Source organism: Nipponia nippon, unplaced genomic scaffold (genome assembly GCF_047370975.1).
Source record: "Nipponia nippon isolate SJK-2023a ecotype South Korea unplaced genomic scaffold, ASM4737097v1 scaffold_7, whole genome shotgun sequence".
Taxonomy (NCBI): domain Eukaryota; kingdom Metazoa; phylum Chordata; class Aves; order Pelecaniformes; family Threskiornithidae; genus Nipponia; species Nipponia nippon.
In genome coordinates this window covers 36,271,740-36,298,549 of record NW_028262391.1, presented here as the reverse complement: position 1 = coordinate 36,298,549, position 26,810 = coordinate 36,271,740, and the positions used below count along the sequence as shown (strand labels likewise).

General features: G+C 35.2%; 1 protein-coding gene across 1 annotated transcript in view; it reads left to right on the top strand.

Annotated features, from left to right (window-relative positions):
* CHD9 (chromodomain helicase DNA binding protein 9) overlaps positions 1-26,810 on the top strand; it is a 101,296-nt gene that overhangs the window by 51,305 nt on the left and 23,181 nt on the right. The window contains exons 6-23 of the mRNA XM_087738668.1: positions 3,455-3,566; positions 6,771-6,920; positions 8,214-8,282; positions 8,371-8,426; positions 9,857-9,974; positions 10,515-10,601; positions 11,988-12,125; positions 14,341-14,462; positions 15,724-15,967; positions 17,115-17,291; positions 18,194-18,337; positions 18,851-19,106; positions 19,918-20,128; positions 22,207-22,402; positions 23,178-23,345; positions 23,927-24,106; positions 25,671-25,781; positions 26,473-26,669. Of these exons, the coding sequence (XP_087594794.1) occupies positions 3,455-3,566; positions 6,771-6,920; positions 8,214-8,282; positions 8,371-8,426; positions 9,857-9,974; positions 10,515-10,601; positions 11,988-12,125; positions 14,341-14,462; positions 15,724-15,967; positions 17,115-17,291; positions 18,194-18,337; positions 18,851-19,106; positions 19,918-20,128; positions 22,207-22,402; positions 23,178-23,345; positions 23,927-24,106; positions 25,671-25,781; positions 26,473-26,669 (2,736 nt within the window). The remainder of the gene's footprint in view (positions 1-3,454; positions 3,567-6,770; positions 6,921-8,213; positions 8,283-8,370; positions 8,427-9,856; positions 9,975-10,514; positions 10,602-11,987; positions 12,126-14,340; positions 14,463-15,723; positions 15,968-17,114; positions 17,292-18,193; positions 18,338-18,850; positions 19,107-19,917; positions 20,129-22,206; positions 22,403-23,177; positions 23,346-23,926; positions 24,107-25,670; positions 25,782-26,472; positions 26,670-26,810) is intronic.

The following is a 26,810-nucleotide window of genomic DNA, read 5'->3' as shown; positions in this document are numbered from 1 at the left end:
AAATTTTCACAGAATTCATCCAGTTTACAAGCTTCTGAAAATCATTGTTTTCACATAGCAGATTTTTTAGAAGTTTTTGGCCAAAATATGAGCAGATTGCATTTTTACTAATAGAAATGCGTGACTTTAGCACCATACTGTCGTTCAGCAATTTTTGATAGCAAGGAGCATTGTGGTTCTGGGCACTGGATCAGAAAGATGTGAAACCATGCATTTATTCCTCTCATTGGCACCATATCGTTATAGAGGAGGAAACATTCTGATCTGCAACATGTAGAGAAGATGTTAAGAAAATTTCAAGGAGATGCTTGTGAAGAGAAGTAGTGGGGGTGGGAAACACAAGATCAAGATAAGACACACAAGCTGACAGAGAAACGGAATATTATGTGTAAGACTGCAGGGGCGGCACAAGAGGTGAACACAAGGTGGGACTACAACTACAGAGAAGGAGAGGAAAAAGAGTGCAAGGAAAGATGTAGCTAGAGCAGTCTAATCACAAAATAAACCCATATTCTAAAACAGAAGGTTCTTAAAATCCTTTGCAATTCAATGGATACCACTACAACCTGTAGTAAAATAGTCATGGCCTTTCTTAATATTGTGCTTCTTGAATCCAAAAGGCACCTGAGCCTAAAATATTGGGCAGTAGTGCATGAAATGAGGATGAACTATGGTTCCACAGATACAAATGCTTAACATAGCAACGTGCATTTATGAAGCGTTTTAATTTACCATATCACAAAAGAGGATCAAAATTTGGAATAGGTTGCCCAGGGAAGTGTCAGCCTTGGAGATAAGCAGAACTTGACTGGACTGAGCAACATAAAAGAACTCTGAAGCTGGCTTTGAGTAGGGACCAGATGTCCCCCAGAGACCTCTTCCAGCTTGACATATCTCAACACTTATTTGATGAAAGAACATTTAGCTATCCTTTTTCTTAGTTGTTAATAGTCTTGTTGTTCGTTTAAAAATCAAAATGTGTATCCCATTCACAATCATCTCTACATGCCATACATGCATCAGGCCTTTAATGCCTTTGCTCCAAAACAAAGGGAAGACTTGGGATCTTATTTATTGGTCAAAAATAATAATTTACAAGTTATATCATGTGAGTTTACTGGATTGAATATGTTCTATGTCCAGTTATTTCAGTGAAAAGATCAACAAAGGACAGGTACAGATTAGCATAGCTTGTTGTACTTAACATATGGGCAAAGTTTAGAAGAGTACATACCCAGTTGAAACCAGTGTTTCTTCTAGCCTATTATTTTCTCTCCAGCAATGGCCAGAAGCAGATGCAATAGAAAGAATTTAAGAGCAAGGAAAACATGCATGATACTCCTTAATATTTTCCCAAACTCCAAAGATGCAAACCAGGAACTTCGTGGGATAGGTACCATTTCAGGAATTTACTGGTCTTCCAAGAAATTCTCACTTATAAATTTGTCAGGTTTCCCTTCAAATCCATGTTAAATTTTAGCATCCACAATTCCATTTAACAACAAGCTCAGAAGTTCAATCACAGTATGCCTTGTCTGCATCACTTTGGAATATATTGGCTAATTTGAGATATTAGCTGATGAATCCTAATGCCACACTTAAATTCTATGCAAATAAGTGAGATAAAAATGGAAAAAGTGGTTTATCCAGGTCCATCACTAGAAAGAGTCATATTGGACAAATAGACAAAGTACCTGAGAATCCAACAGTCTAAAAAAGCAACAAAAACCAAAAAACACCAAAGAAAAGAAAAAAATATCCTAATCAGAGATTGAAAAGGGGGGGGATATGAAGCTATGAAACTACTCTTGAAGACAGTAGGAAAACCAGTGTGTTCATTGTTGAAATTATTTCCTGCAATTATGAAACATGTTTTCTAAGTAATAATTAAACAGAGGACACCTGATGAAAAGCAAGGACTTGAGGACCGGAAATTACTTTTGAACAAGCAGCTCTGTGAAGAAGCAGATCTGTGATGATGCTTACCGCAGCTTAATTTCAACATGCATTCGCCAGCGCCATTTGCTTCATACTAGAAGTAGAAAATATGGGACTTGAAAATGTCTTTATTTTTTTTTAACCTTTCCACTGAACATACCTAGTGGTTAACTATTGAAAACCAATGAAAATGTTAATTTCTTCTTAAAATATGGTTATAATCTTTTGTAAGCCCTGTTGCTTAAACTATCCATAGTGTTTTGGTAATGTAGGTTTTTCATTTTCTATGTGGGCTGTTAGTTTGGACGTAGTAAATATGTGATAGTTCTCTTATTTGGACACTTGCAAAGAGAAGCAAATGAGATGCAAGTGTGTTAACGTTTACTTTCTAATCAGTGTTTTTTCAGGTGGCCAATATATTTGATGCTACTTTGGTGTAAAATAACTTGTATTGTCTGTATAAAGACTATAAAGTCTTGTGTTTCATTTGTTCCATAAATGGCAGAAGAGGCTTGTATGCTGGAAAAGTTACCACATTTTCTGTTACACAGATCTGATGATTAGATACTGTATAAAACATATATTTTAGGACAGCTCTTTATCTGCGATTTTATTGGATAGCTTGTCATCATTCTGCAATTATGCCACTGAAAACGTATTTAAAGAGGAGTATTTGGCACATTTCAAATATGAAAAAATAAATATTTTGACACCCTTTATTAAAAACTAATCAGATGAATTGGTATCATGATTTACACCATAACCTTTAAATCTGAACAAAGAAATAATTGGTGCTTTTTCATTAGAATTTAACTAATTTATTCAGCACAGTGTTGGTTCTTAACGTGTTCTGAGAGATTTTAAGATTTCTTACAGATAAAACTACTGGGTTTTAAATACAGCTTCTTTTTTTTTTCTTTTTCTTTTTTTTTTTTCTTCCCCAAAAGGGCAAAAAGGATTAATGCAATTCCCTCATTTTTACCATTGAATGACTTATTTAAACATACAAGTTTTGGATATCAGACAGCTTTGAATGATTTTAGATTGTTGTCAAAAGCTAATTTTTTTTTAATGAAAATAAGAGAAGCTATATTTTGAAATGATAAATTGTTTATGATAAATCATCTACTGTCATCATCTGCAGATGGTATCGGTGCTAACTTTGTATAGTTTACCGTTGTCAATTAGTTTAAATGCTGGATTTTGCATCTCTCCTACTCATTTGTAGATTTAAAATATGTATGATAGAGGAGTTTGTGCTAGTAAGGTAACTGCTTGACTGTAGAGAAACTCAGTAACAGTAGAAACTCAGTAACAGTAGTAGCAAATACTGTCTACTGTAAAATTGTAGCTTTTTGTTTTGAGGCATATTTTTAATTTTCCAGACAGGTGCTTCCTGAGTTTTATATTAAGAACAATACAGGAATTGCTAATTGATGTGGTGTCATTTTTAATCTTGAAGTTAAGTAGATTAGTATATGGCATTCACTTAGATGTTGGGTTTTTTTCCTAACAGAAAGCTAATCATCACACTGGGTAAGAAGCAGAAAAGAAAAAATGAATCTTCAGATGAATTATCTGATGCTAAGCAGACTCCACAGCGGCCATTGAAAGATGAAGACTCACAGGTAAGTAGTCAGAATTTTTCCCTTTTAAATTTGTATGTGTTATTTCTACAGGTCTTTTTTCCTCTCTCTCCAAAAAGTTATACTCCTTTTGACAGAGTGACAGTTACTCTCTCACTGCTGTCTCTCTCTCAGAGGTAGAACCTAACATTATCAGCTACTTTTCCCAGTTGAAAATCAGAAAATCCTACAGGTTAGAGTCCCCTTTCCGTAACAGGACATCAGTGCCCTGCTTGTATCAGTTTCATTCCAGTGCAGAAGTCCATAGATTTGAGACTGTAGGTACTCATCTGTTGAGCTGGCAGTTAGACCTGAGCCTTACTTGGGCTGCCTTTGTGGGGAAGATGCAGAGATTGCCTAATAGAAGGGACATTTGTCAGCGAAACTGGCTCTTTGAGAACATATAAAAGGCTTGTTTCAAACTTTACTGTTTTTTTCTGAGCTCTGCTTCTGTAGAAACTGAAAGAATTGGTTTCTTGCAGCGTTGGATCTGAAGGGAGCAATGATCAATATGCTGATAGGCTCTAGCTGCTTGGGGAATACTTCAGAAGGAAGTGCCAGATGAAGAAGTAAAGTGGAGGAGTCGTTCCCTTGAGGAATATCTCCCTTGTAACTTTCTTTCTGCATTTTTTTCATAGATTGCCCTGGTATAATAGTAGTATAGCTGATTATTTACAAAACTTATGCACAAAGAAGTATGAACTGTTTGTAAGAGATTATGTCCTATTTATGCGTATGTTAGTAACAGAATTCTAACTTCCTTGCTTTAGGGCAAACTCCATTAAAAGTGAGGTTATATGCTGGTAATGGGCAGGTTTTTATCCTGTGGCAATTTCGTCCAGAGAGATTAAATCAATATTCAAAATAAGATGGTGTTGAGTAAAAATTAGTTGCGTTATTTGATGACAATGTCAGAAAACAATTATGAGGTACTGAGTTGACCTTTGGTATTTCACAGATAATAAAGCTGAGGGGGAAAAAGGATCAGAAGCCATTTCCCAGAATGGCTTTTTATTAGCTTAAGTGATAGCTTGTCTTAGGTAAAGGTTAACTGGAAGGGAACGTGAAATTATTTATTTCTCAGGGAATTTGTCTTGGTATAGAAGGTACTGCAGAATGTCACAGCACTGCCCTGTCTATCTTCGAAGAGGTTTGGGAGAAGCATAACAGGAAAGACTTAAGTTGCTTTACTTCATTAATTCATTCTCCCTTTAGTTTTCAAACATTTTCATGATTCTCTCTTCCTATTCCAAATAGCTGTCTATTTCTAAGCTCTGGGGGGCAATCTTGGTGTTTTGTTTTGTTTTCTTTCCCTAATTCATTTTGTATGCTTAGTTTCACAGTAAGTGTCTTCCTTAAATACAATGATTTATTTCTTGGAAAAAAATGTGTGCTACTACTTTATTTTGTGCCTTAGAGCATTTATTTATGACCATGCTTCTCAGCTCAGGGAAACACAAAGTTTTTTTTTTTCAAACAGCTCAGGTTATATATTAATATGTTGGAGAACATATGTCTGTTGATGTTTTGTTAATCACTGCATACTTTAAGAAAAGACATAGTGAGAAGGATTGTAAATGCCAGTTAATGCCTCGTTGGGTTTTGAAAAACTCAACAAATACTTAATGAGTAAAATGTGAACCTGGTTCTTAATCCTTCTTTTCCTAGTTCATGTCATTTTGCATTGCTTCTATTAGCTGGCATCTTTTTAAAAAAAATTCTACTTCTGTCAGCAAATTATTGCTGATTTAACTATAATGTGACATTTTGTGTCACATTAATATGTCTGCTTAAATCTGAAGTTTCTTTTTGTGCTAACACCCCACCCCACACACACTCGATTTTTATTGAAGAATAGCCTGTCTGCATTATTGTGGAAGGCTGATAGAGTAGCTTCATATATGCACTGTCCCAGCTTCTCCAGCAGAATGGCGATGCCCATTCTTTGATTTCTACTGTATATGTAGTGTTACTACTCTACCTTACTAAAATACTTACAATGTAATAGTTAAAGGATACCTAGGTCTTTTACCAGATACCAGCTAGACCAAGGGCTGAATTTAACAGTCAGGAAGAAAGTTCCTGTGCTGCAATCTTACTGTTACTTAATATCTGCTCTGCAGAAGCCAGTATGACCACAGGATTTTGGTTTTTACTCTATTCTCAACTTGTTCTTCTCCCAACTGGTTACTACAGTGTCTTGCAACTGATAAATTTTGTATTGAAAACAAAAATAAGCTTTGCTGTGTAGCTCAATATAATTAATTTATTTTATAGAGACTGTTTTACTTTCCTGATTTTTATTTTTATGATGATCAGTTCTCTAAAGCAGATTGCAGTGTTTTCAAATGTTAGCCGACTAGTTTGATTCTGCTATCGTTATTTATCCACTGGATTTACAAATTAATCTTATGGCTAAATATGCAGTGTCTCATATATTGGTACTGAGGGGTGGAAAGGATATGCAATATCCTAATAATGTAAGCATTTGAAACTTAAACAGTGAGTGAGAAGGAATTATTTTCTTAGACTGAACATTATTTCTCCTGGAATCTCTGGATTTCAACAAGTTCCCTCTGGAACTTGTTGTCCTCAGATTCTTACAGGAACAAGAGTGAAAAATTAGAGAGAGAAACCACGAAGAAAGCCAAATGCTGCTGTTAAACAAGCTTGATTAACGTGGAGGAGAAAACCAATACATAAACAAAGCATAAACTTTCTCAGCCGTCAAATCGGACTTCATCAGCAATCTGACCAATATTTTGTAATGGAAATCTTTGTAATTTTTTGTATAGCCCTATTATTTAGTAGAGACACTTAAGCATATTTTCTGTCTTTCACTCAGATTCTTGAACTGGACAGTAACACGCTGCTGTTACACTGCATTATGAAATTGCTGTTGAAATACTGATGCTTATGGCAGATCTGTTATATATCAGCTTTGTTCCCATACCCTGAAAATATTGCTTTTGAACTTTAAAAGTATCAAATGTTTATATGAAACAGAAAAAACACATAATATAATTGATCTAAAATAGTATATGGCTACTTCTGTCCCTCTGTGATTCACATGCTTCATGTTTTCTATCAAAGGTTGGCCTTTGGTTTTAGATACAGCTAAAGCATTGCTTAGAGTGTCCTAAAACTTGCAATTCATGTTAGAGGAAGTTTTTGGTAAAACCTCTATTATTTTTCTCCTGCATGCAGAAGAGAAGATCAAATCGTCAAGTTAAAAGGAAAAAATATGCTGAAGAAGGAGAAGGAAAACAATCAGAAGAAGAAGCAGCTAAAGTTTCTGTGAAAATCAAAAAGAATTCTGCCCCTCTACCTGCTGAACAGCCTTTACAATTATTTGTGGTAAGTAAAAACTGGCTTGGTCTGTAGTGGGAGCTTCCCATTTGTCTCAGGTGGTTCAGTGAATAAAGCTCATAACTTGGAAGGAATACATTATTATTACTAAGCCATGGTTTATTTAATGTGACGTCTTGCTAAGATCTTGAAAACTGGAAGAAAGGGCTTATTACTATTTTTTATTTTCTGTTATAAACATTTGTTGACTTAACTGAAGTTAAGGATAAGACTAAGGATAGGTATATCTCAATGTGTTATGCTGCATAGGCATATGAAAAAACTGTATGCTAATATCATCATGACTTTCAGAAATATAAAATTGAATCTGTGGGGATCTCTGCTTACCAAGGTTTTTTTTTGGTTTTTTTTTGTTTTCAAAAAGGATGCTCCTCGCCCCCCCCCTCCCCCAGGTTTACAATTCATTGTTTAACTTGTGCCAGCTCTGGTACTAACACTTACTGTTGAGCCATTCTAGGTAAATAAAGTGGCAGGAAAGAAACAGGAAAAAAAGTATTTGTAAAATGTTTGAAGGAGTGCCAAAGTTGTAAGGGAAGGAAGAAGATAGTATGATTGGAAACAAATCAGACAAGAGGGAAAGTGACTTTTTATTGGAAGCAACCTTTAAAGATTGGCTCTTTATCTCTGGAACCACAGCTTCAGTCTTGGCAGAGCTAAGTAATCCCATATCTGTGTCATACCTAAGCCCTGCTGGAATTCCCAGGCGTGACCTTGTCTGCCTGATTCCACAGCATGTTTGTTATCTGTGTTCAGAGTAAATCTATTAAATTGAGTTTGACACATGCTGGTTTTGTTTTATTAATTTTTTTTAAACCTGTCTGCCAGAGTTTTTATTTCTCCGTATCTGTATAACGAAATTCTGCATATGTCCGCTGCATCAGATCAATTCAACAGGGCATTCACAGTGAGTCTGTGTCTGGAAAGCATCAGAATCACCATTGCTTGCCCTGTAAGTGTGTTTGGCAGGTGAGCATTGCATCTGATGCTCTTTGGAAGTGCCAGACTTACTGTACTTCTGCATGTACTTCTCTCTGGATATAGACCCGGATTTTAAATTTTCCTCCCAGACTGTTAAAGAGAATGCTACTGGTAGAGGTCAAATTTGCCTTTATTGTTAATCTTTTAACCAGCCACTTGTGTTTGAAGGTTTTAAGCCTGATCAGTTTGAAGAGAGGGCATTTACTGCGATTTGTAATGTCATTGTTTTCCTGTTTTAAGTCCGATGAGTTTGAAGAGAGGGCATTTACTGCAATTTATATCATTGTTTTCCTGCATTTATAGGAAAATCCAAGTGAAGAAGATGCAGCAATTGTAGACAAAATCTTATCCTCCAGGGTAATAAAGAAAGAAGTAAGTGATTGCCATGGGATAAAGTTGCTTATTTGAAAAAGGGTTTTGTATCTATCATTTTACATTTCCCCTGAATTTCCTTTCCTAGATATCTGCTGGGATGACAGTAGAAACAGAAGAGTTTTTTGTAAAATACAAGAACTAGTAAGTATTAAAAAGTTGTTTAATTGGAGGTGTTGACTGAAATAAGTACCATATTCATGTACTAAAGTTTTGTATAGTTTGAGGATTACTTATAACCAGATTTTGTCATCTTTTGAGATTTTTCTTGGCAATTTTAAGATTAAATTTGAAAAGAATCTGCATTATATTGTTAGTAATAATTTTAAAATTATCAGTATTGTGAAACCAGCAGTGACCAATAAGCTGACAGCCATTAGTGCCAAAAGAACAGAATTTCTAGAGAAGAGATATTTATTAAATTCAGCGGGGGCTACATGCCTGAGGCTAATTTTAATTCCATGAATTTAAATCAGAGCTATTTTGTGAACCTAGATTAGATTTACAGTGTCATACTTTTAAGAGAGGTTGATGTAAGAGTCAGTCTTATTGTTTTAAAAAGCAAAAAACTTCTAGCAATAAAAATGATTTTACATGAGAAGCAGGAAATAAGAATGAACAAGAAAAAGAACTTTTTCCATATTTTCCTGTTTTAAATTTCATACCTATCTTCCTGTCACTACTCAGTTCTTGATGTGGAAAATGCAAGCACATTTTTAATTTTATATATGTGAGTAATTTCACTAGATTCTTGCTAATAAATGTCATTTTTTTGAGACTCTGAATTCACATGTTTCTGGAGACCATTTAGCTCTTGTTTTCTTAAAAGGTAAAGTCTGCCTTTTCATCCAAGAATGAGTAATACCCAGCAATAGCTCTTCGTTATTTCTAGCATATCTTTAGAAAGCTTAAGAAGTGATGAAAATATATTAAAAAAGAGAGTGTGAGGAAGAAATATATGTACTTCTGTGAAACCAGTCTAACTTCAGAAAGGCTTGCTTGGGGTGCAGTTAGATGGTGTTAGGTACTGGTGCTCCTGCTTGCTCCCTGCTTTGACTCTATTACTTCGTGCTTCTCTCCCAACCCAATCTGATGGTGTGCTCCTTTTTGTCATGGGCTCTGATGCTCCTCACTGATCTTTTAATGGGCTCAGCTATATAGTTCATCAGTACCTGTGAAGACATGTTCACATGAAGTACGTGAAAAAGTTAGATCCAATATATTAAGTACTATGTATCTCTGGGTACTTTCTGATAGAGGTGCCAGATTTTAAACTTGATTTATTTAAGCTCACGTCAAATATGCTTGTTTCTCCTCTTGGGACACATGAAGGAAATTTGTGAATGCATAGAGTTCTATGGATCCTAGCCTAAAAACACTGCCTTAACTAGATGTTGCAAGAGGATTATTTGGAGGAATAAATGTTTGCTCTTTACAGTGAATTCTGTCTTAAATGATAAAATGTTCTTTTTTGAGTGAAATTCTGCTGTATAAAATACTTTAACTGTATATTAAAAATAGATAGTAAGCTTTTGCTTTCACTGATAAGTTAATGTTAACCTCTGTAATTTTAGTTCTTATCTCCACTGTGAGTGGGCCACAGAACAACAGCTTTTAAAGGATAAAAGAATCCAGCAGAAAATAAAACGATTCAAACTAAGGCAAGCACAAAGAGCTCACTTTTTTGCAGATGTGAGTATGAAATATGCAATTAAACAAGCTTTTTTTTTTTCCCCTTGTAAAATTGTGATTAATAGTGTGCTTTTAAGTAGAACAGCTGTATGTTGAGAAGTGAAAATTAGCCATCAGGGTTGGGTTTTTGGTTGCAGCAGGAGTTGTTTGTTTAACGTAATTTTAAGAGCAAGTATTCTGGAGTCACTGAACTGACCTGACTTGCATGATTTAAAATTGGAATTGTTTGGGTAACTACTTAAAAGTGGTAAGGAGGGAAAGATTATGTTAGTATGGCTAGTTTCTCTATTCAATGACTTTGCCAAGACAGCACTTCATCCCTAAATGACTGCATTTTCTGTTCTAATGTCAGATCCCTCTTCAGTGCCAGTTGCAAAAAAAAAAAAAAAAGGGGGGGGGGGGGAGCGGCGATTTTAAGGTGTGTGCAAAAGCCTCAATAGTTTCCAACTGCCAAATTCCTTTTGTGTACAATGAGACCAAGTCTTAGCATATACCAGCTGCCTTTGTCTCTCTACTGATTTTATTAATCTTGCATTGCAGATGGAAGAAGAACCTTTTAATCCTGACTATGTTGAAGTAGACCGGGTATTAGAAGTATCTCTTTGTGAGGATAAGGACACTGGTGAGGTAAATATATCTTAAAGCACGTCAAGAAGATACACCTCCAAGTAGTGTTTGATAATCGTAGTTTTAGTCGATTTCAGAGTAACACCCTAATGATTTTAAGCTGTAATAATATTTTTAACGAGATGTGACAATCTTGTCATTTTGTACGCTAGCCATGTATTTTGCAATAGAAATCAGAGTTCAATGGCTTATATTTTATTAGTATTAATAGGTCATAGTAGACAAAGCTTAGGTAGTTACTGAGATAAATGTGAGGTTTGATAATTGCCTTGTGAGTTCGACAAAAAGCTGATCCCATGTACTGTCCTGTCTCTACTGATAGTGATAAGGGGTCGCTGCTGAAAAAAGCACAAGAAGGCAGGGCAGTGGTGGTTGCCTCTTTCCCTCTACCTCTGTCCCTAGGCTTTAGGCAACCAGTGATCGAGAGGTGTGTTGATAGTCACCAGTGGACCTTTCCCTCTGCATTTATCAAAACTTTTTTTTAACTTAAAGTATGTTTTCTGGAAAGCTACTATAGAACCAAAACATGAGATTAGAACATAAAAAAAAAAAGAAAAGCAAATCAAGCAAGTAAATTGCCAAAATTCAGGAAGAGTCTGAGGCAAGACTGATGAAGTTGTTGATTAAGGCTATTGGAATAGCTATGACACTTATTCTATTCTCCTAGATGGCAAAATGAGCAGACTTTTACCCAGTGATTTCTGCAGTAATGTTCCTAAAGCAGGGTTGAGGATTAACATTACTTTTCATTGTATGCAGCAGATTTGTCATTATTACACTTCTAGAAAAAATGTGTTGCTGTCATAAGACTTTCATCCAGCTTCTTGAAAGATGACTTTTTATTTGGTTTTTAAATATTTATTTACTGAATCTAAATAAAACAATCTGCTCTAGTTCCATCTTTTGAGACTTTTCCTAAATTTTTATATATGTTGCCCAGCAGACCTGTAAAGCTTTCTGTTTTGTTGAGAAGGCCTCTGTTTTAGGAACTTTCTCAAGCTCTTTGTTTTAGGCTTAGGTAGCCTGATTTGGAGGGTAGAGGAAATGTTCTGGGTAGTATCTCTGTAGTTAACCTCTCTAGTTAATTCCGCCTCCCCCACCCCGTTTCCACAAACAGGGCAAATGTAGTAATTTATCTTTCCTAAGACTAAGATTTACTTGTGGGTAAGTGGGACTGAAAAGTACTCCAGGGGTCTACAAGCGACAGAGTGTGAGAAACCAAGGATAAGTAGGTAGACAACAAGATTCTACACCGAACATTTCAAAGAGTAACAGAAATGTGCTTTTGTTTCCAGCTCATGTAAGCTAGCTACTCAAATAGTAAGGCATATTAACAGTCTGTATACTAAATTAAAAGCTGATAACATTCAGAATTTTCTTCTGCAGCCTGTTATTTACTATTTAGTAAAATGGTGTTCGTTGCCATATGAAGACAGTACGTGGGAGCTGAAAGAAGATGTAGATCAAGCAAAAATAGAAGAATTTGAACAATTGCAAGCTTCCAGGCCTGACTCAAGGAGATTGGTAAAATTATACCTAATTTACTTGTCTGTCTTGGCAAATTGGATTTGATTTTCCCAACTTTAAACTTTTGTGTTAAAACATAAGGCTTATTGACACTGTGTGTAAAGGATCTGTGTGCCTTGTTACCTAGGAATAGTAATATTTTTCAGGTAGGCATAGGTAAATATTCTCATCTAATTTATTACTCTGCTAAAAAAAATTGAAATTTTTGTTTAGGTAAAAATACAAAGTGCTATAACTTTCTGAACTTCTGAGTGATGAGCAACACATTGAAACTGGCTATCACAGAATCTAAACACCATTAAGATGAGGAGAAAACAGAATAATAAACATCCTTTTATAGAGAACAGAGTGAAGTCTTGTGCTTCAACACTGAAGGAAATTGGCAAATGAGATCTGTCAAACAGATTCCATAATTACTTCCTGCTTTTATTTTTCTTCTTGTCATAAAGGGCTAGTTGAAAGGAAGAAAAATACGTGTAGTAAGGAAATGTGTTTTATCTTTAAATTATCAATCTTGGGTCTCACATAGCAGGAGAAAATAAACAGAACTATTTTGAAGTCCTGTATATCATTGTCAGAGTAAGACATGTGTCCTGCATGGTGTAGCACAACACTTGTTCTAGCTTATTTATTTTACATAACTGAATATGCACAGTGTTTTAATTTGTAGGCTTGGGATTTTATTTTAATGGTTTTTCCATCTACAGATGATGACAGTAGTCACGATTAACGTCTTCATATTATATTTAGTTCATTTTTCTAGTATTTATTTAAAATCCTGCCGTTTTGGCATGTGGGAAGAGGGCTTTTATACCTCTCTGTTTACTGTATTTGGCTTTGAGAGAAAAAGATGATTAAAGCGCAACTGCACAACTGACAGTCATCTTAGCATCGGCAACAAGTATTTTTTGTTCCAGGCTCCAGCAAGTACAAGACAGTATTTGCTGAGCGCAGCCCTGCGAGCAGGAGCGTGGCTGCTCCTGGTGTGAGGGAGTGGACAGATGGTTGCTTGGGGGTGAGGGGAGGAAGGCACAGCTGCTGGGGAGGGACGGCTGCTGCTGCGCTGAGCCCTGGCATCAGGTGATGCTGCCGTTGGCAATAAAGAGATACAAAACTAAAATCTAAAATTGAGAGCTGCCAGGTAAAGCCACATGAGTCTATAGTGAATGCGAGCATTTATAAATACAGGGGGGGAAGTACAGCTGATCAGAAAAGCTGTTACTAAAAATATTTTGCTTGATTGTGTCAGTTTGTTCGCGTTGGGATGCAGACGGTATCCAAAGAGTGTTTTCTGCTGGAATCCTACCTAGTATCAGTCAAAAACTTAATGATTTCTCTACTAAGTTGTCTGCTAAGCTAATGCCAGCCTGTTGAGTCTCCAGGCTTGGGAGCTAGTGTGTGTGTGTATGTTTGTGTGTATATATATATTTATATGTAGCATCTCAGGTTTCCTTTAGCTTGCTAGGGACATTAAGATGATGTACCTTGATACTGTTACAGTCTGTTTTGTCATGTCCTTTGTATCATGATCCTGCAATGCTGATACTGTCTTTCATCTGATCCCTTGGTGAAATCAATTCAGGGAATTAAACCACTCACAAGTCTGCTTTTTTGTATTCCTGGTGTTGGCTTTGTGAAATGGCTAACTGTGAGATCCAGTGATCAGCAGTAACCAGGGCAAATGCTGAAAGGAAGGGGCAAGATCACAGTAGCTCAGCATAGATGGCCCAAACTGCTTCAGGAGGGTAGCATCAGCATGCAGAGTTACTTAGACTTTGGGGATTTTGGGAGTCCCAAGTACTCGGTTGGCTCTGGTTGTGAGAGAGCTGTTCTTAGAGCTTCCAAAGTGAAACTTCATATATTCTTGAAGTTTCTTCTATAAATGAACTAGTATTTCAAATTACCAGTGCCAAGCTATTTGTATGCTTAGTTTTAGAAACTAGTTGCTTGATATTATTATAATATAGTCTTAAATTAATTTTAAAAGTATTTATTTATATAGACAGACAAATAGAAGACAAATAAATAGAAACTTCAGGTTTCTGCAGGCTAGTAATTAGTAAGTAATGTTAACAATGACACCTTCCCAGTTTTAGGGTTGAACAATTGCATTCTGAATGTAAATTGTTACACTCAGGAACTAGTGGGTTAAAATGTTTTGGAAAAATAAAGCATGTAATAACTTCCACGTGTATTAATCTTTCCCTTAAAGGACCGACCACCTCCAAACTCCTGGAAGAAGATAGAACAGTCCAGGGAATATAAAAATGGCAATCAGCTCAGGGAATATCAACTGGAAGGACTTAACTGGCTCCTATTCAACTGGTACAATAGGTATATGCATAGAATGTTTTTTAATGTAAATTTTAAACCATATGGAGTGAATCACTGTTACTGGGGATGAATACTGTTTTAACTAGATCTATTTTAACTGCTCTGCTTATAGCTAAAAGGGTGTAACTGGAAAAAAACAAATTTCCTTTCGGTATACAAGTATATTTTTTTTATCAACAAGAATAACAAAAAACAAATCTTAAAAGAATAAAACTAACCTAACTGAAAATAAATTTTCAATGGATATGAGGAAATTAAAACAAAAAGCAACTTGTGTCAAAGTATAAGCTTTCAGAATTTTTGGAACAACTGGGAAACACTTGCACCTTTCAAAATGATTTCTGGAATTAGTATGTATTTCAAATAAAGTTACCTCTCTTCAGAAATAAGGCTAGTAAATAATTGTGTTTTCTATGTTGTAAGCTAAAGTTAACTTCTGTTCATTAAGGCTACGATGTATTAATGGGAATATAATAACGTTCAGGATTTTTTCCAGAATGATGTATTTTCTCTGTATCTAAGTTGGATTTCTATTCATAAATCTTCCTGCCTGCTTTATTTCCAAAATATCAGTTACCTGTCCTTTATAGAGATTATGTCAACGAGCATACCATTTTACCATACAGTTTCATGATCTGCAAGAGAAAATTTTGTTTTAATTCGCAGTCAAGCGCTACATAGCTGTGTGAGCATCTGTGCAAACAGAGTGAAGGGCTGGAATGTATGGCTAAGGGTGAGCACCTAGTGGTACTTCATGTAGTAATTCGGTTATATGCATCTGTCTCGGTTTTGGAAACAAGGGGAAATTTGTCAGTGATGCTATAATGCGCTCCTTTTAAGTGAGTGTAGCTGGGATACTTTCCATCTGTGACTTTTAGGGAATCTTCATTAATTTCTAGCAGTTTTGTCAAGGTGAGTGTACATGTAGGAAATCTGATTAATTTAAATTCCTTTAATTAGGGCAGATGTAGTCCCAAGAGAATACTTTTGGAATATTTTTCTAGAAGAACCTCATGGAAGATTCCATTCTTGGGTTTTGCCAGTGCTAAACATGATTGAAAGCTTATGGTTTTGTGTATGGAGTTCATTCTTTCACCATAACCAGGGATTGTTTGCAGGCATCTTTTATTGTGCCTCAATTTTTACTATTGTTTTAAACTGGTGTATTTGAGCTTTGTTTTGATAAATTGCCCATTTGTAACAGCTTTAGTGTCTGTACTTTCTTTGATGCTAATAACAAATAAATATATTTTACTTCCAGGCGAAATTGCATTTTAGCGGATGAAATGGGTCTTGGCAAAACCATTCAGTCAATTACATTCCTCTATGAAATCCTCCTGGCTGGTATAAGAGGGCCTTTTCTCATCATAGCTCCGCTTTCCACTATAACAAATTGGGAAAGAGAATTTCGCACGTGGACTGACCTTAATGTTGTCGTGTATCATGGCAGTATGATCAGCAGGCAGATGATTCAGCAGTATGAAATGTACTTCAGGGACTCCCAGGTATTGTAATGTCACTTGTATGCAATAACTTACCCCAAACTTGTTCCAGGTAGTAGTAATGAAAAGTATACTTTACATTATCTGTACATATGTCTTAGTGAAAGTTGTTTTATATCCCACGATGTGTTTTTTAAGCTTTTTACATACCAGAATCTTTAACATACACTTACTGAGTAAATTTTGTGAAAGTGGTTGCAGCAAGATGTATGTTGTTCCAGTACGCTGAGTCATTTTGCAATTGAATAGCAGTGACACTGATACTCGTATGGAGATTAAAGTGTACACAGATGGTTGCAGTTGGGTCCTGAATTTGAAGAGCAGTGAGAACAAAAATACAGCCGATTAAGCTCTGTGTTGCTAAAAGTTGCTGTCGATTTCCTTTTCCTAGTGTAAGCTAGCTTTGTCTTTGTACAGTTTGCTTTTCTGTCTGAAATACTTCACATTAAATGACATGAAAAAACCTTGAAATCTGAGTATTTTATAAGGGCTTTTTTTGCCTTTTCTATATATTCTGCATAAATAAACAATTTTTTTTGAACTATCGTGGCACTTCTACAAAATTGATAAGGCTGAAAAGTTGGTTTGGTTTTGTTTTGTTTTTTTTAAGAAGTGCTAAGTATTAAAATTACATCTTGTTTCTCTAGTGAGTTATTGTGTGCTGCCTTACTGAAGGCCTTACATATTCTCTTTGTCAGACCAATGGAGTAGAGTAAGCTGGATAAAAAGTGTTAGTTCTGAGGTGATATTTTTATTACTTACTGTGTGACTGCTAAATGTATTACGGTCATATATTTTGATTGATTGACTGTAGGGTTTTTCCTGTCAGTCTTTCAGATTTTCCCAGGGAAAAAATGTGATATTATTTACATGCACCTTTTGAAAGAGTTTTCTTAGATGGTTATATCTGTAATTTAAAGTAGTTAAAATTTTATTGTTGCTTAGACAATATTGGATTTGTGGCTGTGGATAACTACTCATTAGTATTAATTACAGAGTTATAGAGATGTAATAAATGTGTATGGGATGACAAAACAATTTATAATGTAAAATCTGATGTCTGCTTCTTGATAAAATTTCAGCAACAAAATCTTTAAATTGAGTAGATTCAAGTTAATGTAACAAATTTTGTGTGTTGATGAATATCTAGGGACGTATTGTTCGAGGTACCTACAGATTCCAAGCCATTATCACAACTTTTGAAATGATTCTTGGTGGGTGTCCAGAGCTAAATGCAATTGAATGGCGGTGCGTTATTATTGATGAAGCTCACAGACTGAAGAACAAAAATTGCAAACTCTTGGAAGGACTGAAATTAATGAACCTTGTGAGTAACTATATTTCACTTTTTGGGTTTGATTCTAGTTAAGTACAGTACGATAATAAATCACAGATTTGTTTTACCTGCCAAAAAAACCTCTAAAGCAGTCTTTCTCAGGAGATACCAGTTCCTGATACTCTCTTCAAATGTGTGTATTTTTGATAGCTGATGCTGATATGTTTTTGATGAAATAAAATGTGGCAAGTTCGAACTGTAAGCAGAATCTATTTCTGATGATACTATTCTATAGTTTGATTATGATTAAGATTTCATTCAAAATGCGCTTTTTAATAATGAAATACTTTTTGTGCACTAAGCATTTAAAAACCTAGCAAGTATTTTAAACAAGTTATTTAACAATAAAAGGAAGCCAGTAATAACATTACTAAGGAAGTAGTAGAATTTGAAACAGAATTATTGTCTAGTCCCATATTTAAGGTTTTATTTGATATAGTGCAAGATTTTAAAAAGCAGATATTACCGTGAATCTTGAGGCTTTTGGTTCATTACTAGAAGAGGCACCATGACTATTTTTGCATTGTTTTTTTTTTACTTCATTATTACTTTGATACACTTGTTGCTACATGTTCTCAGAAGTCATCTTACTTGCTTTCTGATACATGCTTAGTGTGTATTTTGCACACTAGAGAGAGAGAGGATTATACATGTGTGAATATTACAGGCAAAAGTTGAAGTGTTCAGTCATTTCTTCATTACAGATGCAGGAAGATAGAATTTAAAGGAAAACTAGTAGAAAAATACTTATTACTGTTTTTATAAATCTGTTTATTACCTGTGTACTTAGTGACAGGCAGAATTGGTATTTTCAGGTTATGACAGTCAGACTCAACACAGATTTTTGCAAATGTGTGTACATAAGGTCACGTGAGTTTTGTTTCCTTTTATAGGAGCATAAAGTGCTGTTAACGGGTACCCCACTGCAGAACACAGTAGAAGAATTATTTAGCCTTCTTCATTTTCTTGAACCATTGCGTTTTCCTGCCGAATCTACATTCATGCAAGAATTTGGAGACCTTAAAACAGAGGAACAGGTACTGCATGTTGAATAAGTTTGTTTTGAGCTTCAGTATTTCAGTGACTTCCTTGAAGGAAAAACTCTTGGTTTATATAGCAACTGTTATTGCTCCCCACCCTCCCCTTCAGTCCCCGCATATCACCTGTGAGTTCTTTTGTCATGCAAGTTCTCTGAATTGTGCAGGCAGTAGAAATCAGTTAAGTATGATAATTTATGTTAAAGAATTAGTTTTACTTTTTTGGGTTGATTTTGTAGATTTGGCAAGTAAATAGTGAGAATAATAAAAGTTGAAGTTTTCTGGCTTTGTAGGCAGAGTCTTTGCTGACAAATGCTAAATAGATATTTTTTGGGGGGTTTGGAGTATATAAAAACCTCTTTAGTAATTTGGGATTAAAAATAAGGCTATATCCCATCTGGGAAATATTTTATATAAGTCTAGGAAAAAACATTAGTGATATGGAGTTCAAAAATGTTTAATTAAACTACACTATTATGTTTTCGTGTTCCAACAAACTGTTGTTTCATTTAGGTTCAGAAACTACAAGCTATCCTGAAACCCATGATGCTCAGACGGCTAAAGGAAGATGTAGAAAAAAAGCTGGCTCCTAAGGAGGAAACCATAATTGAAGTAGAACTGACTAATATTCAGAAGAAATATTATCGAGCGATTTTGGAGAAAAATTTTGCTTTCTTATCCAAAGGAGCAGGGCAAGCAAATGTACCCAATCTGGTTAACACTATGATGGAACTGAGAAAGTGTTGTAATCACCCTTATCTCATCAAAGGTAAATACATGATAAAGACTGATTCTTTTTTTTTAACCACTTTTGTACTTTTAAATAAAATATGTAAGAACTTTTGTTGTAATTCTTTAATGTCTTCATCAGACTTGGCAAGCATTGGATTAGGTGGAAGCATTTTTTTGATAGGTGTAAGGCAAAGTTGTGAGGCAGTCCCATATTTGAGGCCTGAAATGTAAACTTGTTGTTTCGCAGGATTATCTCATGGAAATGTTACATCTCTTTAAAAGCAGTATGAAAAAGAACTTCTAGAGCTAACTTTTAAAATTAATCCTTCTTGCAGGTGATATGGTCTGTGTCAGTCTTCATTGCTTTTCTCACTTGTAACTAACTTGGATGTTTTTCCTGCTTGCAAGAAAATACACTTTAAGCTCTTAAAGTTTTTGCTACGATTTCAGTCATAGTGGGACTTGAGAAAAGGTCTTCAAAATATTGTTTTTTAAGACTCATGTCCCATTTAAAATATCACAGAGATAAAAGAATTTGTGGGTTTTAGTTGTTTTTTTACACAATACTTTTGAACAAGTTGTATTTTTGTTTTTGCAGTTTGGGGGAGTTCACCTCATTCTAGGTGTGTTTTCTGTGGTATTCTGCTTAAAAACTTAAGACTTGTTTTCAAAGAGCATAGAAATAGATGTTCTTGCTAGACTTCAGATCCATCTGGAACTTTGTTCTGTTTCCAGCAGTGGCTAATAGGGGCTATTTAGAGTGCAAGCGCTGATTTTTGGTAAATTAGTCTTGTATGTATACAGATATATTTGTGTAGATACACCTGTAGAAATATATTCTTTGATAGGTGCTGAAGAGAAAATTCTTGGGGAGTTTAAAGAAACATATAGCCCAAGTGCTCCTGACTTCCATCTGCAAGCAATGATCCAGTCTGCTGGTAAATTGGTTCTTATTGATAAACTTCTTCCAAAAATGAAAGCAGGAGGACACAAGGTCCTTATCTTCTCTCAAATGGTGCGCTGCCTTGATATTTTGGAGGATTACCTTATACATAAAAGGTAAGATACTGCATACTCTGTTTCCTGTAGTATATTGATCTCAGTGGGTATATATTTGAATCTTAGTGGAGGATTAATGATTACAGCATACCATTTTTTTTTCTAATCACTGTGTAACTTGCTGTATTCTGTGATGGCTTATCATTTATTCACCAACAAATGAGAACAACTAGAGAGGGGCTGTTGAGTAAACGATGTGCCCTTCAGTTTGTTGCTTTTTCTGCAAAACATTCTTGTATGTATGTACAGTTTATACATTGCCTGTCAGAAACCAAGTAAGTTGAAGCTCAATGTTGCTCATCCAAACCCTAGAAGTATAGAACGTGTGTTTTATTTACATCATGTTGAACTTGGACCAGACAGGGGTAATGCAGCTCCTTACTCTCAACAGAATATAAGTACAAAATGGCAAACAACTGGAGGTTTTTTATTAATGTAGAATAAATTTAATGTAAAAATAAAAATGTGCTTTCTAGCTTTCCTAAATTATTACTGCTTTGAATTCTGCAGCAGAACTGAACTGCCAGCCATAAAGCAGCTCCTTAGATCGGCTTTTGTTGTCATGTATAATAGCACCCTTTGATTATACTGTTGACTTCACAGAAACTAAGAGCTTATTTAAGCACGTGACTAAATACTATGCATAAAGCCTTAGCACTTAAAATCTAACCTTAAACTTGGTTACAATCAGTAGTTGCTGAAAGTATAAAAAGTATAGTTCTGGTTGTTTTAATAGTCCATTTGTTGGAATGTACATACTGCTTTGAAGAGTATATCTGTCAGTGAACTACATAGTAATACAGAGTTAACATAAAAAAAAAAAGTAAAAACGTCAAGCCTTTCTGCAGTGGATACTGGAATGTATATTGAATAATACATTATATTAATACCTCTTTTTGTGATAATTTTATATAACTTCTATGCTTCTGTGTTTTTTGTTTCATAAAGCTATCTATCTGAACAGAGAGCTCAACAGTTTGTATGTTTTATTTTAGTAGACTAATTTTAACTTCATAGTACTACTTACAGTCCAGTATGGAAAATATTCCTTTTTCTGTTAACAATGTAACATCTAGACTAGTGCATCATATCTACAGGTAAAATCTTCTGAAATTCATAGAAGCCGAAACTTGCTCTATGCTACTGTTTGATTAGAAATGTTAGAGTGCACACATGATTTAGACTTAATACTTAACAGAATTCATGACTGTAGGAGATGGCTGCCTGCCAAAATGCCTGTGGTCCTGTGGATTATCTGCTGTGCCATTCTATAGCTGATTAGAAGAAAAATGGTTGTGAAGCTTTTTGACTAGTAGATACACATTCAGCATCTTACTCCCATTTACAATGTACAGAAGTATTTGCTCCCTTTTTAAGCATTTCACTTGATTTCAGAAGTTTCATAGGAGTCTTTATAATTATCAAACGTAACAGAAATGTCAGTTTTACTTCAGGCTTTTAAATTTGCTGGTTTTAGTTTAGGAAGCCCTGGCTTCTTTGATGCTTTGAATAAAGACTGTTAGAGGTGCTGTCATGTCATTTTTCTCTTAATCTTGACAGAATCAATATGCAGTTTGTCCAGTGACAGCTCACCAAGTACTGCTTTCTGCTTATTACTTGGTTACCCCTAACATGTTCAGACAATTTGATATATAGTACAAAAGTACACCGTCCTGCTGCTGTGACCCTAGGCAGGGATCCAAGCTTAATAGCATGTGAAAAACTTCTAAGTGTCCACATGGGACTTCAGGTTATGGTGTGTTTTAATGCCACTAAGTGCCATGGTAATACATGTTTCCTGGTATGTATAACCAGGTGCTTGCTTTAATGGACAAAGTTCAAAAGAACTTGTCTTAAAACTCTTGGTGTTTGGACTTGCTGATGTGTATTAGTACTATAGATACACGAGTTCTGTTGTGATTCCTTGTTGTGTTACCCACTGATAATCAAAGTTAATTTATATCACTTATTCACTGTAAACAATAAATAGGCAAGCAGGAGATCTGTTCTAATCTCCCTTTAAATTATGAAAAAAATCTTGTAATGATTCGTGTGTGTGTATCTGTGGCAATTTCTAGATACTTATATGAACGAATTGATGGGCGAGTGCGAGGGAATCTCAGACAAGCTGCAATTGACCGGTTCAGCAAACCAGACTCCGATCGCTTTGTCTTCCTTCTGTGCACCAGAGCTGGTGGTTTGGGCATTAATTTGACTGCAGCAGATACGTGTATAATTTTTGATTCTGACTGGAATCCTCAAAATGATCTGCAGGTAAACTCCTTAGAGCATAATAGTGAGGCATAGGAAGTCAAACCTGGTTGATACAAATTTGGTTGCTTTGAATATTGTCTCTGTTTTGAACATGCATCATTTAAAAATGTTGAGATTTTTTTTAAGGCATATGTTTAATGTTTTTTGATGAATACTTTCTACTTAGATAGGAGAGGTCATCTGGGTTTGGCTGGGTTCTAACTTTTTCTTTCAATTTGATTACTCTTTAAAACACAGGTAAACTAAGAGAGTTGATAAAAACCTTAAGATTTTGATGACATTATGAAACTGGGGGTTAGATTTTGCATACACTGACTAACACAGTTTATGGAAATAGAACTGTTTAGCTAAAACATAATATATAGAAAAGGATTAATATGTATTAAGAAACAGCGAATTAACCAAGTCTAGGAATTGGATGCTGAAATTGAATCCATTCTTAAGTCGCAACTCCTTTACTATTTGTATCTGGAGATCAGATAACTTAGGAGCTACCATGCCCTTTTATCTAGTGTTACTGCAAGAGAAATACCATTCAGTAGCATTCACCACAGATAATTCGTCTGCATTGTACTTACTATACTGCTTTTGGGAAACTGTTCACAGTGTGGAAAATGTCTGATAGCTTCTATTTACTTGAATGTGGATTGACTTCCTTTGGAGTTAATACTATTGTTTTTCAGAATGCGCTACAGCAGAAACAATTTCCGAAAGAATCGTATCTTGTTCCTAGATAAGTCTCAATGCTTATTGCCATTCTCCCTTCCTTCAAAAGGCTCAAGCCCGTTGTCACAGGATTGGTCAGAACAAAGCGGTGAAGGTCTACAGACTGATAACGCGCAACTCCTATGAGAGAGAGATGTTTGACAGAGCAAGTCTGAAACTGGGACTGGATAAGGCTGTCTTACAGAGTATGAGTGGAAGAGAAAACAGTGTCGGTGGTGTATGTAGACTTAGTTCTTGAATAACTTTCATTTTGCTTTTGTAATCACATGGGAACTATTTAAAATTACAGAAGCTACCATTTTTCTGTTGTTTGCCTCTGTGTTAAGTTTTGTGATGTGGACTAACAATATAGTTGACGTACTCTTGAATGTAGTCAGTTACTCTGAAAAATCTTTCACTATTTCTTGCCTCTTAAGGTCTAAGGTAGATAATGTCGAAGTTAAAACAAGGAGAAAAGTTTCCTTTTGTTTCCTTGTATCTTCTCGTATTAATGTAACGTGTTACTTCAAGATGAGACTTATATCTAGTATTAACAGGTAATGTTTTTAAACTTAATGTTCATCACGATGTTGAGAATAGCCAAAACAAAAAAGACACATACTTGTAAAAATGTGTGCTGTAACCACGTAACAAACTATTTCAACTGTCAACTAGACTTTTCTCTTAGCTTTTAATAATCTAGATTTTAATCTTATAAGGCACAGCTGGGTTGCAGAAACATTGGAAGGGGAAAGAGAAATAGAAAAGACTTTGGGGGACTTTTTTCTTTACCGACTAAAACCTATGTTATTTGCTCAGATCCAACAACTCTCCAAAAAAGAAATAGAAGATTTGCTTCGAAGAGGTGCATATGGTGCCATTATGGATGAAGAAGATGAAGGCTCTAAATTCTGTGAAGAAGACATTGACCAGATTTTGCAGCGTCGTACTAAAACTATCACAATTGAATCAGAAGGAAGGGGCTCCACGTTTGCCAAGGTGCAGAAGCAGCAAGTTGTTCTGTGACAGTATAGAGCTGCAAATGTAATTGAATGTTGTAAAGCTTAGGCTTTTTTTTTTTTTAAAGTTATGCTTACTTTTATTTAATGTGTGTGTTAGGTACATTTTGGGGTTCTTATATCTATGTTTATATTAACACATGCACATAGCAAAATCAGATTTGCACATAGAGATTGAGTAAATGCCAGGTGCAAAGAGCATGCCTGAGCAAAGATGAGTAATAGGTGCGTGCTGTTTTTGGAAAGGCTAGGATTTGTGTGAGATATAATGGACTGCATTAACCAAGAATATTGAAACAGTGTTGTTTATAGATCTGTTTATATTCAGATATATTAAGAGCAGGGGTAAAATGTATGTAAGACAACAATTAATAAGATTAAAAATTGTCAGGCTTATTCTAAAAATGCCTACGCATATGATATAGTTTGAACCTTTAGCTTTTTTGGTCAGAGTTTGAAAACCAAAATAAGAAAGCTCCTAAAGTAGCATGGGGTGGAGAGTATATATATGTATATGGGGTGGGGGGAGCTGAGAATGTAAGGTCTTAGCAGTAATAGTCTAGAATAAATTTGGACCAACACTTTCTAATTTTTGGTGGGTAAAAGAAAAACAGTAATATCATAGCATCCAAAAACCTATGCTGGAAAATTGGATGAACAGAACAAAAAGTAAATTTGGACTCCTTCATTTCCAAAACATGTGCAAATATGAATCTGAACAAATACAAATCCAGGTAAATTAAAAAATGCATAAATAATCTTTTTAAAAAACAGATCAAGCAGTATAACTGAGCTTGGAACATGGGTACAAATGCAGTTGTGACAATTCTAAAAAAAAAAAAAAAAAAAAAAAAAGCAAAGCAAAAGGAAAACTTTTAAGAATATAAATGTATATTTATAAATAATAAATATACATTTACTTAGGCTCTCTTTATAGCTTGCTGATTGTGGGTTAAATAAGAAATAGACCTCTAAAGAAGAGATAGGAAACTAATTAGGGAACATCATCACCACGGTCTTTTTATCAGAAGAGTTAGAAATTTTTATATGTATTTACTCTTTTCCCAAAAGCAGTGTATCAGGGTTTCTTGAATGCCTTCTGAAATTAAGCTTGTTCCATGCTCTTAAGCTTTGATTGTTGGTAGTTTAAACACTCCTTTGAAATTTCCCTCAAGCGAGTACTTCTGCATGAGATGAAATCCCCAAATGCTGATAAGCCTCTTCAAAAGATTCTATTTTCTTCCACTGAAGTAATTTAGATTCACACTTAGAAGAAGAAGAATCTTGCTTCTTAATATTCTTCTCTCCTGGTGGTGCATAGAAGTTCATTAGATTTTTCTGATATATGGATCTGATTTTAAAAAATTAAGGGGGAGGAGAACTTTTGAGTTGCTTTACACTGTAAGTAACTTCTAAAGTCTTAACAGCTGCTTGGGAGATTTTTTGATGAAATAATGTTATGCAGTTTTCACAGCACTGAGGCATTCAAACTCTACAAACTTTTGATGTATCATGTTGGTGAGATTGAGTTTTATTTATTACAGGCTAGTTTTGTTGCATCTGGAAACAGGACTGATATTTCACTAGATGATCCCAACTTCTGGCAGAAATGGGCCAAAAAAGCAGAAATAGATATAGATGCTATCAGTGGTAGAGTAAGTATTTCTCTTTTATAATGCACCTTTTTTTCATGTATGTGCTTGCTGTTGAATTCTGAAATAGCACATGTAGGATTTCTGGTGCTTTTTGATTAATATTTCAACAAATCAGACTTTTTGTGCTGGTTAGTTTGTGCATGGGTAATGAGCCTGCTGATAGCTTTAGTATTTCCTAGCTCCCTGCTGTCCCAAAAGAGTTTGGGAGTCTTTTATTTTTGTCAAAGACCTGGTAATGGTTGAAAATGTGTAATTGTTCTGATTGCCCTGTTTCTCTGTCTGTAAATCCTGGGCTGGAATCCGCAAAATAGCGGACCAAGAATTATATCAGTTTTGTAATATTGGAAGTTGTGTCCTATACTTGAAGACATTCCCATTTAGTAAGCTCTAAAAGGGTTTCCATGCCCCTTTTTACTCACAGAGACTGCAGCGTAGTCTGTATAAGTATTCAGCTCAGATGAGGTATTCAGTATTGTTTATAACTAATGTACTGGCATCATGGTATGAAACCCGTTTTTTGTTGCCTTAAATACCGCAAAATGTTCTACTTGCTTTATGGGTGTTTCTGTGATGTCTTTACAAAACACCTATTAATGACATTAGATAGAAATTGTTGTTTCTGAATTGAAGCCATCTGCTTGTAAAAACTTATCAACTGTTTCTCTGATAAGGTTTGTTTGAAATTTTGCAGAACAGCCTGGTTATTGATACCCCAAGAATTAGAAAACAAACACGGCCCTTTAGTGCTACAAAAGATGAGCTGGCCGAGTTGTCTGAAGTGGAGAGCGAGGGTGATGATAAACCAAAACTCCGCAGGCCTTGTGACCGTTCCAATGGATACGGAAGAACAGAGTGCTTTCGGGTGGAAAAAAACTTGCTGGTCTATGGGTATTGTATACATCCTTCTTCATTCTAGAAAGTTCTAAAAAAAAATATTTTTCCATGTACTAAGTTTTATATATGGAATAACTTTAAGCTGTATTGGCAATAACGTGACGTGTACATATAGAATTTATTTACAATAAGAAT